The following is a 12,224-nucleotide window of genomic DNA, read 5'->3' on the forward strand; positions in this document are numbered from 1 at the left end:
GCTTTTTGGTGAGCAACAGTATTGTACTGATTATGCACTGAGAAGATTGAAAGTATCCACTGCAAAACTATGACACTTGCATTCTTACCTTTGAGATCCTTTATAATGAAACAAGCATTGTGATTTACCTTTTTCACTTGTTTTAAGGCTTGGGACTATATAGGCACTGAACATGGTAAAATCTTTGTGTTAGCAGTAGTTGGTTTTTTACTGTTGTTATTTTCCAGTCTTCTGAAAATGTTCCTCCTGAGTTACACCCTTTTATCCATCACTTGCAGATATTTTGTTCATAAATGTCATTTCCTTCACATTTATTTGAAAATCTGTAATTCCTATATGATCATTCTAAATAACTATATGGTTAACGTATCATTACCAGCTGCCATTTCTATAAAATCATAGTAATAATCCATGTTTCATGTGCAGACTGTCATCTTGCAAGTATGGGTTTGTGAACCCAGGATTTGGGATAAAATATTTTCTTCTGTTAACTAGATACCTTCAGTGATTCACCAGTTTGGCCTTGGATCCCATCATTGTCTGATATAGCTGCTGTGTTTTTCAATATGGGAATTGATTTTAAATCTTTGTTTCCTCTGGAGAATCTTCAGCCAGACTTTAATGAAGATGATCTAGTGTAAGTGTTCTTTTCATAATTAACTCCAAAAATTGTCTTTTAAACAATTTATATATAAACAGTTAATATTCATTTGATAAATTCAGTATTCATGCTTGATTTTTTTTAAAACTTAAAGTTGAAACGGATCTTGAATTAGATATATTCTTAACATCTAACTTAATCTAAATGCCATCAGCATGTTTAACAGGGAAAAAATGGGGACATTTTTTAAATTAAAAAATAAATTTTTAAATAAGACTGCCTATTGTTATTAACCATTATTTTGGAGCTACTGGCCAAAACAATTAGACAAGAAAAAAAAAAGAGATATAAAGATAGGAAATGAGTTGGTGAAAGATTCATTATTTGCAGAAAAAGTGATTTAATGTATACATAGACGCCTAGGAATCAACTGAAAAGCTATGGCAAACCAGTAAGAGAATTTGGTATGGATGCCAGGGTACAATGTTAATAAAGAGAAGTTAGTAACCTTAAGGTATATGAACTGTAGCTAGTTAAAAGATACACTTCATTTGCAATAGTAAGAAAAATATATTAAATACCTTGGAATAAACTTAAATAGAAGTGTGTGTGTGTGTGTGTGTGTGTGTGTGTGTGTAAACATTACTAAGAGACAAAAAAGACCAGATAGGAAAATTCAGCATCATAAATACATTAGAGCTACCCCTGAGGTAAACTGTGAACTTGATGAGATCCTAATAAGAAATGAAACTAACACAGCATTGTAAATCAACTATACTCCAATAAAATTAAAATAAAATAAAGAAATGCCAGTCAGATTTTTGTGGGGACGAGGGGAGTTGGGACTCTACAAGTGATTCTAAAGCCATATAGAAAAAATACCCAGGAAAGTTTAGAGAAAGAAGAGTTATGAGGTGGGACTGACCTTAGCAGATAATAACATGGGACAAATGCAGGTATTCATAGCTCCATCAGTGGAACAAAATAAGTCCAGGGCCAACTATACTTTATATGAGGATTTTGACTTTGCAGCAAGTGGGTGCCCCGACCCCTGCATTGTTTAAGGGTCAAGTGTAGGGACTTCGCTTGTGGCACAGTGGTTGAGAATCGCCTGCCATTGCAGGGGACACGGGTTCGATCCCTGGTCTGGGCAGATCCCACATGCCACGGAGCAGCCAAGCCCGTGCACCACAACTACTGAGCCTGCACTCCTAGAGCCTGTGAGCCACAACTGCTGAGCCCGCATGTCAAAACTACTGAAGCCCACGCACCTAGAGCCCTTGCTCCGCAACAAAAAGAAGCCACCGCAGTGAGAAGCCCATGCACCGCAATGAGGACCCAACACAGCCAAAAATAAATAAATACATATATACATACATACTAAAAAAAGGGAAAAAAAGGGTCAACTATATAAGAATGGAACTCTGGTCACAGACAAAGGCTTAATTTCAAATTAATAAAAAGATCAATAACCTATTAGAAAAATGGACAAAGGAAATAGGCAGAAAAAGAAAAATTAAAACAGTTCTTAAACTTTATGAGAATATTCTCGTCTTCACTTTTTCAAAAAAAAAAAAAAAAAAAGCAAATTTTTGTTACTTGGTATATCCAGAACCAAACTCTTCATCTCTCTGTTTCTTTCCACCCCATACAGGATCCCTCCTTGTTGCTCAGATGTAACCTGTATCTGAAAATATGTTGGATAGCAAATTTTCACATAAAGACTGTATTCCATCATCCATCCTATTCCATTTAAATAGGAAAAATAATGCTTTCTCAGACCATTCAAAAACCCCAAACATGACCAAAATACTCAAATACCTATATTTAGAAAGTTAAAATACTATTTTATTATTTAACATTTAATGAACTGAATAGTGTGTGGTGAATTTTTATGTTGTATGGAACAGATTTGTTTTCCTTTCTTCACTGTAGTGAACAGGTACTGTAGTGGAAATAGTGAAATAAAGATATATAATTATTTCATTAAGACATAATAAATGCAAATAATATTTAGCAAAATTGTTTTTTTGATTGATTATTTACCAACTGAAGAGTTGCCTCAGTCAGGTTTGGGAGCTGGGATATGGTGGCTATAAGTCACCACCATTGCTGTGTAGTGGTAGGCAAAGATGAACACAGGTAAGCAAGAGTAAGCTGGTGAAGGAATCAGCGAAACATAATCAAATACCTGTTTAAACAACATGAGCACGAGAGTGAATTCTGTTGAGATATCACAACTGACTCTTCTCACTAGGACTCACATGCAGCTTATCCATTTTTGCTGGTATATATGTGCATATTCACAGTAGCAAGTTGCTATCCAAATGGGAGGTTTGGAGTGAAAAATGTTTAAAGGTTGTTAGAGTAAATATTCAGGTGGGGAGAGTAAGATGTTAAAGGATACTAGGACAGTTCTTTTCTTTACCATTATTCTGCAGGAAATACAGACCTAGTCCTAACCTCTTTCTAGTCTGTATTCCATCAATTGTCACATCCCTGTGTTCCTCTTCCTCTACCTATCTCACAACTATTCTTTCCTTTTCGTTCCCGGTGTCAGTCTAACTCAGATCCTCGTTTCATGCCTAGCCTGGCAAAAATCTCCTTTTCCGTGGGGGCTTTCCACCTCCAAGATATTTATTCCTTTCATTGTTAGAGGATTCCTTTTATGAAAGCTTTTTTCTCCACTATTAAACCTTTACACCTGTATTTGAGACTCTACAGTTGACTCTGACCTGTTTTCTGTTTTGTTCACCCTGTTGTTCTAACCAAATTGATTCTGTTGCTGTTCCTCCACATTAGCCATTGCTGCATGGGATCTTCCTCATGCTAGTCCCTCACCTCCATCCTCAGTGTCTGCTCACCAAAATTATCTGTCTCACTTGTTGAAGCACTGTTTATAAGAGTAGAATTACCAACATTACATATTGTTTACTATGTGCCAGACATGGTTCTGGGGGCTTAATATAGAGTACTTCATTTAATAGTCACTACAACTACTAGATAGTTTTTTCATTCCCATTTACAGGTGAGTGAGGCACAGAAAGATTAAGTAACTTGCCTGAGGTTGTATAGCTAGGAATGGACACAGGACTACTGAGCAGATATTTTAAAAAATAAAGTTCTTCCCATGTAATTATAGGAGTATCTCTAAGACATATTAAGTGAAGAAAGAGAGGTGCACAACAGAGTGTATAGTATGCTACCATTTGTATTAAAGCAGTGGGGAGTGTATTCATATTTATTTATATGTATATAAAATGCCTGTGGGAGGAAGGACTAAAACTAGTAGTGATTGTCTGTGAGGAGGGGAAATGAGTGGCTGAAGGCCTAGACTGGGAGGACAATTCTCTTCAGCACACTGTGCCTTAATTTCTTTTAACTTTTTTTTTTTAACCATATGAAAGGGTTATTTATTCAAAAAAAAATAAAACAAAATATTATCTATGTTTTGAAGGCCAAATTCATGTGTCTCCTCTTCCATGAACCTTCACTGATTCCTCAACCAAAATTGGGGTGCTTAGAATTGTTTATATTGCTGTGGAAGTTTTGTTGGGCCACTTATGAGGCCTTTAAATATTATGAGTTCTTTGTAGTCAGAGCCACCTTCTACATAGCTCTCTGACACCAAGAGCAACAGAGAGAACGCCTCATAAAAAGTAGCTGTTTGGCCTTTCTCACCTTCTGAGATGGCCCCCACTCTGTGGAGTGTGTTTCTCTCTAAATAAATCCACTTCTTACCTTAAAAAAAAAAAAAGTAGCTGCTCAAGGGAAAACTAATGCATAGAAATAGAAATCAAATTTACCTGGAGTGGAGATAGCCGATTGACTCGGATCTGACATGAAGGGACTTTTGAGGTATTATAGAAATGTTCTGTTTCTTGATTTGGATGGTGGTTACACTAGTATACATATCATCAAAATTTTAAATGTGTGTATTCCTTTTATTGTATGTAAATTATACCTCAGTAAAACTTTTGTTGTTCAGTGCTTCTCACAGTTTTGTGCATAATTTCACATTGTTTTTATTCACTCTTCCATAGTTCTGAAACACAGATGACACCGGGGGTGAAAGGAAGTGAAGATTCTTCTTGTAAGCCAATATTTTCATCTCTCCCTGAAACCAACATTTTAAATGTGGTCAAGGTAGGAGAAAACTCTTTTTTGTATGTCTTTAGCACAGAGCTGGAACCACTTAGTTTTTTGCTTAATGGTTTTAAAACAAAATCAGGGACTTTCTTGGTGGTCCAGTGGTTAAGACTCCACGCTCCCAATGCAGGGGGCCCAGGTTCGATCTTAGGGAACTGGATCCCCTCAGGACGCATTGAAGATCCCGCACGCAGCAACGAAGATCCCGTGTGCCACAACTAAGACCCAGCACAGCCAAATTAAAAAAAAAAAAAAAAATTCACTAGTGTTTTACCATGGGATTTCTAGTCTCTGAAATTGCTTAGCAATAATCTTCATATTAAAGGTTGTTTTTGCTGTTTTATTTATTTTTTTTTTGTTTTGTTTATTGGCTGCACTGTGCGGCATGTGGGATCTTAGTTCCCTGCGTGGAGCCTTAACCACTGGACCACTAACCCTAACACAAACCAGGGAAGTCCCTTATTTTTGTTTTAATATTAGGAACGAAAGGGAACTTTGAATCAGAGTTATGTGATTAAAATAGTTCTAGGAATACCTTTACCAAGAAGCTTTTTGCTAGTAGTAGTTTTGAAACCAGTAATTTTTTAGAATTAGAATGTATGAAGAAAAAAATTGTAACTTACAGTATAACTTAGTGACCAAGAATTAATAACAGTGTTAAAACATTTTTAGTGGCTGAATCAAATCAGTGATATTGAACTGTTAAGAAAATTTTGAAAATTAAAAATGGGGAAGAAGATACTTATCAAGTCAACTAGTAACATGAGTATTTCTTGCCTTTTTCCTAGACAACTGATGTTTCAATTTCTATATAGTTCTCTTTTGCATTTTTTGTTAAAAAGTTTTTATAATGTAAACTCTTCAAGCAAAATATATCTCCTTAAGTTGTTTTGTCTCTGATATGTATCAAAGTTTCTAGGCTTGTGTACATCTATACATCCGGAAGGTTACCAGGATTGTGAAATAATGTTACTGATTTTAATGCTGTTTAAAATGAGTCTGGAAAAACAACTGAAACAGATTCCTCTAGTAGACTTTCAAAGCCTCCTGATAAACCTGATGAAAAACATCAGAGATTGGAATACAAAGGTAACATTACTTAAAATTTTAATATTGTTTTTTGTATAGCATCACAATTTGACTTTCATAGTGCATGCAGAATTGAAAGTTTGTAACCTCAGTTAAGGTGCTCAGCAGATGAAAAATAAACTGAAGAAACGACTGTCTGTGCTGGCACTGTATTTAAATTCATGAAACTGAATCTTTTCTAAAACTGCAGTTAATTCATTCCACAAAAAATGTGTTATGTTTACTGGGGATTTACTGTGGGCCAAGCATTAATGCAGGTGCTAGAGATAAAGCTGTGAAGAAGATAAAGCCCTTGCTCTCCCAGCACTTCTATTCTAGTCAAAGGGTTAGGTTATAAACAATGTAAATGTAGATTATAATATCATGTTAAGTTGTAATAAGTGCTACAGATTACAATAAAGCAGGACAAGGCAGGGATGCTCTACTATTTCATATGAGGTAGTTAAGGAAGCCCTTTCTGAAGTGACCTTTGAACAGAGACCTAAATGAAATGATAGAGTGAATCATACATAACAGCAAGAAGTTGAGTTGAATTTCTGCAGCCATTGGTGGTAAACATGTATAGTTTTTGTTAGGTTTTTTTAAATTATATTTTTCAGCCTTTTTTGGTGGAAAATGTCAAACATGCAAAAGTAGAGAGAAGAGTTTAATGAACCCCTAAATACTTATCACCCAACTTCAACAAATATCAAGACATAATCAGTCTTATCTCATCTCTTACCCTCATCCCATACTTCCCTTCCCTACTCAGGGATTATTTTGAAGCAGTTCTGTTAGACTTTAAATACTGGAATAGTTGATTCCTAAAATTCAAGAAATCCCAAGTCAGGAACATGTATTATCTTGTGCAACTCTCATTATATACCTTTGGAAACTGGTATGTGTACTTAGATTTATTCTTCGAAGGACTGTTTAAATACAGATAGATATGATGTAGCACAAAACACAAAAGCCAAATGAAATTCTGGTAAATGTATCTATTCAGTCTATTCTAGAGTTTGAGATAAAACTGAATATGTGGGGGCTTCCCTGGTGGCGCAGTGGTTGGGAGTCCGCCTGCCAATGCAGGGGACACGGGTTTGTGCCCCGGTCCGGGAGGATCCCACATGCTGCGGAGCGGCTGGGCCCGTGAGCCATGGCCGCTGGGCCTGCGCGGCCAGAGTCTGTGCTCCGCAACGGGAGAGGCCACAACAGTGAGAGGCCCACGTACCGCAAAAAAAAAAAAAAAACACTGAATATGTGTACTCCATGCTGTTTCTAAAAATGAATGCTCTTTTTATAATAATGCTTCATTAAGAAGGGATGTGGATGATCTGTTAGATATTTGATTCCACTGACCTATTTGAAAAATCTTGCTCACTGTTTGTTTTCAGGTACCTGAACTCTGTCTGGCCATAAATGAACTCTCCAGTCATCCCCACAACCTTCTGTGGTTGGTACAGCTGGTCCCTAACTGGACATCACGTGGAAGGTATTGAAAAGTGAGAATTAAACACTAAGAAAAATGTATGTTTACATTAATGAAATGCTTTTAGGTCCTTTATTTCCTTTAATCATTCCTTGAATGTTAAATCAGAGTCTTTTATTTCATTTCATATTCAGTTGTGGGAAAAGGCATTGACAGCCTGATTCTGAGACTTAGATCAGTTTGTAATATTCTTGATCTTTAATTTTAGCTTATCTGATAACTTAATATAGATGGCATATACCATGAAAATGAATCAGTTTGCTTTTTTTTTTTTTTTGGCTTTAGTAAAAAGAAATCCCAGGGCTTCCCTGGTGGCATAGTGGTTGAGAGTCCGCCTGCTGATGCAGGGACGCAGGTTTGCGCCCCGGTCTGGGAAGATCTCACATGCCGCGGAGCGGCTGGGCCCGTGAGCCATGGCCGCTGAGCCTGCGCGTCGGGAGCCTTCTGTGCTCTGCAAAAAAAAAAAGAAATCCCAGCAGTGAAATAGATTTTCTAACAGTAAATCATCAGGGTCAAAGATAAAGGCTCTTAATGGTTTTCCTGAGCTTCAGGCAACTTTAACTTTGTGTACAAATATTTTACATGAAAATTTTACTGTTCTAGTATAGCTTTTATATTCTTGTATAGCCTTCTTTTGAAACATTAGCTATGTTTCGAATTAGAAGAACTTCTTTTTGCAAACTTCATTTGCTTCTTAAGCAGTATTCATTAAACACATTCTAAATACTTTAAAATTCTAATTCCAGGCAACTGAGACAGTGCCTCAGCCTAGTGATTATTTCAAAGCTTTTGGATGAGAAACATGAAGATATCCCTAATGCGAATAATCTGCAGGTATAAATAACATTTTTGTTTTCTTTTAATAAATGGGAGAGCTAGTGACGTGTAGAGAAAATTGATGGATCCTTCGTCAAAACTACTGAGGTTATGGGCTTCCCTCGTGGCGCAGTGGTTGAGAGTCCACCTGCCGATGCAGGGGATGTGGGTTAGTGCCCCGGTCCGGGTAGATCCCACATGCCGTGGAGCGGCTGGGCCCATGAGCCGTGGCCACTGAGCCTGCGCATCCGGAGCCTGTGCTCCGCAACGGGAGAGGCCACAACAGTGAGAGGCCTGCGTACCGCAAAAAAAAAAAAAAATAGATCCTAACACAGGCATAATACTATTCATGTAATCTTTAGCATGGTACTTAACTAATGAGACCCAGTTTCTTTATGTGTGAAATAGAGACAGTATCACATCCTCTACCACATAGGATGGTTGTGGACAATTAGATGAATTAATGTATAAAAAGTACTGGGAAAGGGCTTCCCTGGTGGCACAGTGGTTAAGAATCTGCCTGCCAATGCAAGGGACACAGGTTTGAGCCCTGGTCCAGGAAGATCCCACATGCCATGGAGCAACTAAGCCTGTGCGCCACGACTACTGAGTCGCAACTACTGAAGCCCACACACCTAGAGCCCATGCTTTGCAACAAGAGAAGCCACTGCAATGAGAAGCCCACGCACTACAACGAAGAGTAGCCCCCGCTTGCCATAATTAGAGAAAACCTACGCGCAGCAACGAAGACCCAATGCAGCCAAAAATAAATTAAAAAAAAAAAAAAGTACTGGGAAAATCGTAATGTGCTATATAAATATGACATTATTTAATTAGTTCACCTTGTCAATGTTAGTAATTTTATCACAAGATTAGAAATTGTAGAACTATTAAACATTAATTTCATCTTGTACCTATTTTAATATTAAAGTCTTTAAATTATAGAGCTTAAATGTGGTTGCCCAGTAGTGAATATATCATGTATGAGTGTGTATATGAGTGTGTATAAACATGTCCTATAGAAACCCCACTCTGAGAAGTCCTGAAGGCTTTTTACAAGCATAATAACACTAATGGGGTTATTCATAGTTGAATCTGAAAACTCAACACAGAACCTGATCTAGATGTGGTGGTCTTGTTTGAACTGCAGTTCAGTACAAGATAATCTGTTAGGTCCTACAGATTAAGAAAAAAAAAAATGAATAAGATAGAGACTCTGACCTTGAAAATATAATGTAGTGGTCGAAACAGAATTAAGCAACCATTGTGGTACAGTGTAGCAAGAACTGATGGAAGTATGCACAAGGTGCTGTGGGACAGAGAGATTGAAAGGACAGCTGGTTTCTACATTAGTAGAGTTGATGTAGATTTCATTCTAGATTTTTGGGGGGACCACACCTGAGCCACGAGGGTAATTAGCAAATAGCTCTCAGTCCTTTCAGTGATATTTACTACCATCAAGAGAGAATTCTTGGACTTCCCTGGTGGCATAGTGGTTAAGAATCCGCCTACCAGTGCAGGGGACACAGGTTCAGGCCCTGGTCCGGGAAGATCCCACATGCCGCGGAGCAGCTAAGCCCGTGCTTCACAACTATTGAAGCCCGCGTGCTTAGAGCCCGTGCTCCGCAACAAGAGAAGCCACCTCAATGAGAAGCCCCACGCACTGCAACGAAGAGTTGCCCCGACTCGCCGCAACTAGAGAAAAGCCCGTGTGCAGCGACAAAGACCCAACGCAGCCATAAATAAATAAATAAATAAATTTATTTTTAAAAAGAATTCTTTTCAGAATTCAATAATGCTACTCACAGGGAGGAGGATTCAACTCTGCTGCCTTTCAAATAATTTCTCAAAGAAAGTTCTCCCTTTGACCTCTATTGTAATGCCATTTGGTCTCCTCAAGTTTTCATCCTCAATTACAAGTACTAAATCTTTAATATCCCTTTTAGGGAATTCCCTGGTGGTCCAGTGGTTAGGACTTAGCACTTTCACTGCTGGGGCCTGGGTTCAATCCCTGAACGAAGAAATAAGATCCTGCAAGCTGCATGGCACAGCCATAAAAATAAAATAAGATCCCTTTAAAGCAATTGGAGACTTTTTTTACTCTCATTTTATTGCAGTGAAGTTTAATAGTACAGAAAAGTCACATGACCTTGGTGGGTCAATTGGGGACTTTTAAGTTAAGTGAATATCACTGGACTATAAGAAGCTAAAGGGGCAAAATTAGAGAAGGCAAAAATTATTCAGTGTCTCCTCTTTCTTTTGATAGATATCAGTCTTGCATCGCTATCTTGTGCAAATGAAGCCTTCAGATTTGTTGAAGAAAATGGTCTTGAAGAAAAGGGCTGAACAACCAAATGGCACTATTGATGATAGTCTTCATTTGGAACTTGAAAAGCAGGTATCCACAGCTAGATCATCTCAAAAGATGATCTTAACCATGGACGTTTCTGGGTTTAGAGACTAGATAACATTCTAGCAAACACAATTATATAGTGAATGATATTTTTGTTTATTGCTGTCATGAAATTCTTCAGTTGACTTGAAGATTGAGGTAAAAGGATGGTTGTTGGTAATTTAATACTGGGAGTATTTTTTGTAGCCCTTTACTAGGGCAGTCGTGAGGTGGTAAAAGGAATGCACTTGAGTTAGAAATCAGAAACCTGGGATAAATGCTTGGCTTTTCCTTACTAACCAGCTCAGTTAACTTGAGCAAATCCTTAATCCTTCCTAGGCAGCTTTCCTAATGTATAAACTGGGATGACATGTATTCTAGCTAATTCATGGGTGTTGATTTTATTCATTTCTCTACCAGGCATATTACCTGACCTACATTCTTCTTCATTTAGTCGGTGAAGTTAGTTGTTCTCACTCTTTTTCTTCTGGACAACGGGTAGGTATTTTTTAGTGTTTTTTGTTTTTAATAAGTGTCACTATTGATGGAATAAATGAACATTCTTTTTTTTTGAACATTCTTTATATAGGAGAAAACTTAATAAAATAACTTTTATCAAGTTACCGTTGGATTCACTATAGAAATCCGAGTGTACACTGGAAAGAGAGAAGTAATAGTAACCTTGCAGCCATGTCACTGACAAAAATTATTTGTCTACACATGTTAGTTCTGTTTACTGGAGTGGGACTTAACTGTGATAACTTGGCAGTAGTGTAATACATTAATAAGATATCAAGATCACCAAATACCAAATGGGCTAGCTCTTAGCTGGTTTCTTCCCATCTCTGCTCCCACTCCACTTCCTTTTTATTTAGAAATAATGTTTGCTTTCAAAATTAAACTGATGGTAAGTCAGGCTACTTCAGATATGCATTTCTAAATTATCTCACCATGTTAAGATTTTCATTTTGAATTATTTTATTCTTCCTATCCTATCATGTTGCATATTCCTGGGGAAAGTTCTTGTTTAATTCTTCATGTTTCACACCTTAGGTAATCCAACCCCTGTTTAAAACTTTGTATCTCCTTAGGCATGATCGGAAGGACACAAGACTGGTTCATGTCTTTTTATAAACACTGCTGTACATAGAACTATTGTTTGCTCTCCTGATTGGAACCTAACATAGTCATCTATCTGTTCTTATATATGGTCTTTACATTTTTAAATTATTTTTTTCTGATTAGAAAACAATCAATGATTATTGCTTTAAAATTCAGTTATTATAAAACCATATAAGGTAGAAAGTGAAAGACTTTATAATCCAGTGCCCTCCTATAAATTTCTCCATAATTTATGCATATACTAACATAATTATTTTTTAATGAGGTCATGTTATTCATATTATTTGCAACTTGTCTTTCTTTTTCCCCCACTGTAAATTACTGGCACGTCTATCTAATAACTGTAGTATTTCAAAACGTTTATTGATGAACATTCCTTTCTGTGTGATTACACACAGTGCTAACACGAACCTTTGGAAGCATTTCTGTAGGGTAAATTCCTAGAAGTAGAAATGCTAGATCAAAGGTTATAAATTTTTCAAATTTTAATTATTTAAAAATGGTTGTTATCACATTTCCCTCCCAAAAAATGTTCATTTACATTCTCACCTTAGTATATTCAACCTTAGTATATATATATGAGTGTG

General features: G+C 37.0%; 1 protein-coding gene across 3 annotated transcripts in view; it reads left to right on the forward strand.

The window, feature by feature from the left end:
* The window catches only part of SLF2 (SMC5/6 complex localization factor 2), a 42,052-nt gene that overhangs the window by 21,314 nt on the left and 8,514 nt on the right, over positions 1–12,224 (forward strand). For 2 of the 3 annotated variants that reach the window (XM_022569034.2, XM_022569035.3), the window contains exons 11-17: positions 496–637; positions 4,645–4,747; positions 5,663–5,839; positions 7,213–7,310; positions 8,054–8,141; positions 10,390–10,521; positions 10,936–11,013. In XM_022569034.2, the coding sequence (XP_022424742.1) occupies positions 496–637; positions 4,645–4,747; positions 5,663–5,839; positions 7,213–7,310; positions 8,054–8,141; positions 10,390–10,521; positions 10,936–11,013 (818 nt within the window). Of the gene's footprint in view, positions 1–495; positions 638–4,644; positions 4,748–5,662; positions 5,840–7,212; positions 7,321–8,053; positions 8,145–10,389; positions 10,522–10,935; positions 11,014–12,224 lie in introns of those variants that run through there. The other variant, XM_022569039.3, reaches the window with a different exon arrangement.

This window comes from Delphinapterus leucas, chromosome 16 (genome assembly GCF_059928025.1).
Source record: "Delphinapterus leucas isolate spDelLeu-1000000601 "Yukka" chromosome 16, BTC_Dleu_Yukka2, whole genome shotgun sequence".
NCBI classification, from domain to species: domain Eukaryota; kingdom Metazoa; phylum Chordata; class Mammalia; order Artiodactyla; family Monodontidae; genus Delphinapterus; species Delphinapterus leucas.